This window comes from Solea solea, chromosome 21 (assembly GCF_958295425.1).
Source record: "Solea solea chromosome 21, fSolSol10.1, whole genome shotgun sequence".
Lineage (NCBI taxonomy): Eukaryota > Metazoa > Chordata > Actinopteri > Pleuronectiformes > Soleidae > Solea > Solea solea.
This window is the reverse complement of record NC_081154.1, coordinates 19,754,951-19,757,177: the sequence shown is the minus strand read 5'-3', so window position 1 is coordinate 19,757,177 and position 2,227 is coordinate 19,754,951. Positions and strand designations below refer to the sequence as shown.

General features: G+C 41.0%; 1 protein-coding gene across 16 annotated transcripts in view; it reads left to right on the top strand.

The window, feature by feature from the left end:
* The first annotated feature begins 660 nt into the window (after positions 1–660).
* The window catches only part of cep131 (centrosomal protein 131), an 18,672-nt gene continuing 17,105 nt past the window's right edge, over positions 661–2,227 (top strand). For 15 of the 16 annotated variants that reach the window (XR_009234170.1, XR_009234171.1, XR_009234167.1 and 12 more), the window contains exons 1-3: positions 662–789; positions 1,634–1,845; positions 1,922–2,016. Coding sequence is in view for 8 of the 16 variants with exons in the window: in XM_058620470.1 (XP_058476453.1) it covers positions 1,660–1,845; positions 1,922–2,016 (281 nt within the window). In the remaining 8 variants the exon portion in view is untranslated. Of the gene's footprint in view, positions 790–1,633; positions 1,846–1,921; positions 2,017–2,227 lie in introns of all 16 variants that reach the window. The other variant, XM_058620463.1, reaches the window with a different exon arrangement.

Here is a 2,227-nt window from a genome sequence, read left to right as displayed (position 1 = left end):
ATAGAGGACATTATATACAGGAAATTATATATAGAAGACATTATATACAGGAAATTATATATAGAGGACATTATACAGATGACATTATATACAGGACATTATATATAGAGGACATTATATACAGGAAATTATATATAGAGGACATTATATACAGGAAATTATATACAGAGGACATTATATACAGGAAATTATATATAGAGGACATTATATACAGGACATTATATATAGAGGAAATTATATATAGAGGACATTATACAGAGGACATTATATACAGGAAATTATATATAGAGGACATTATACAGAGGACATTATATACATGACATTATATATAGAGGACATTATATACAGGAAATTATATATAGAGGACATTATATACAGGAAATTATATATAGAGGACATTATATACAGGAAATTATACAGAGGACATTATATACAGGAAATTATATATAGAGGATATTATATACAGGACATTATATATACAGGAAATTATATATAGAGGACATTATACAGAGGACATTATATACAGGAAATTATATATAGAGGACATTATATACAGGACATTATACAGAGGACATTATATATACAGGTCATCATATAGGACATCATAAACACAGACAGAGGACATGATGCACAGAAGATGGACACCTCCTCTCAACCAATCACAAACAAGAATGAATGTGGACCAATGACAGAGGAGAAAAGGCGGAGACTGCGTGTTTGTGTGTGGGTGTGAGTGAGTGAGTGAGTGGGTGAGCGTCACAGAGCGTGAATGGTGTTCTTCTGTTCACAGTGAGTAGAGAAACCACTGTCGTTCACTGTTAGCAGCAGCGTTTTCTCTTTAAAATCACTGCTGTAGCTCCGTTAGCACTGTTAGCACTGTTAGCTCCGTTAGCTCCGTTAGCCGAGTTACCATGGTTAGCCTGCCGAGCCACAGATGCTGCGGCTGAACTTTTTCTGCTAATGTCACCAAACGTTGTTGTTTGAAATAACGTAACTGACTTTAATCCTGTTCGTTATCACTGTCAGGGTTAGTTAGTGAGTTAGTCACTTAGTTAGTTAGTGAGTTAAAAGCTGTGTTAGGGTTTTAACGACACCTGTCGTGCTTTGTGTTAATTGTGTTAAGAGTGAATTAGTCACGTTTCACGGGTTCATACTGTAAGGAGAGGGTTAGTGTAAGTAAAGCCTAAACTAACACACACGGACACACACGAGCTCGTGTTGTTAGGGTGAGCGGTGTCATCACCATGGTAACCACTGTGTTTGTCACAGACAGATTTAACAGAAACAACCTCACCTGCTGTTTTTTTATCAATGATTCAGCTGAAAAATCAGTGATTGATTGGATGGTTAATAATAACAATGCGTTTGTCATATTCCAGATGGCTGTGTGTGTATTTGCTGACTCATGTGATTTGTAAAGATGCATCTGTGTAAGTGAATGTGTGTGTGTGTGTGTGTGTGGGTTCCTTCAGTGATTTAAAAAGGATTTGTGTGACATGAAGAAAGAGTCCCTGACAAATGTCATATTTGTGCAAACCAGTGTTTTATTGTTGTTGTGCATGTTAAACAGCAGGTGAAACACAATAATGATGTTGTACTAAAGTGAGTGAACGATGTTGTTTTTGTGACCCAGGGAAACAAACACCAGGTTTCCACAGGATGCATAAAACATGCGCTCCCACGTCCGTCCCGTCGGCCTCCAAAGACCGGACCTTGGACCTGAGCTTGTCGGGTTCCCAGCTCTCGGTGTCCAAGAGACCGAGCGCCGCGGCGTCACCCGGGAAGTGCCTGTCCCGGTCCGTGTCGGTGTCAGTCGCCGGGGACAGAAGCAAACGCAAGACCGCGGTGAGTCACACTGTTCACGGCACGTCACTGATGCGTGAGTGGTCGTTGATTTGAAATGAACGTTTTAAATCTGCAGAATGACGCCGGCGTCGCTGGCTCTCGCTCCATCAAGAACCTGAGGAGGTCCAGCAGCACCACACAGGTCCATCAGCAAGCCAACGTCAGTCTGAGGTACACACACACACACACACACACACCTGCCCATGTCATACCAGTGGTATTTGTGCCTGTAACAGAATGACGATGAGGTCATCAGGTGACCTTTACAACAAATCAAGGCTGAGGGAGTTTTAATAAAAGAATGTGGGATTAAGAGCAGTTGAGGTGTGTCACCGTCATGACTCTGTGCTCGTGTTACCAGGAAGGATCCTCACTCCCTCAC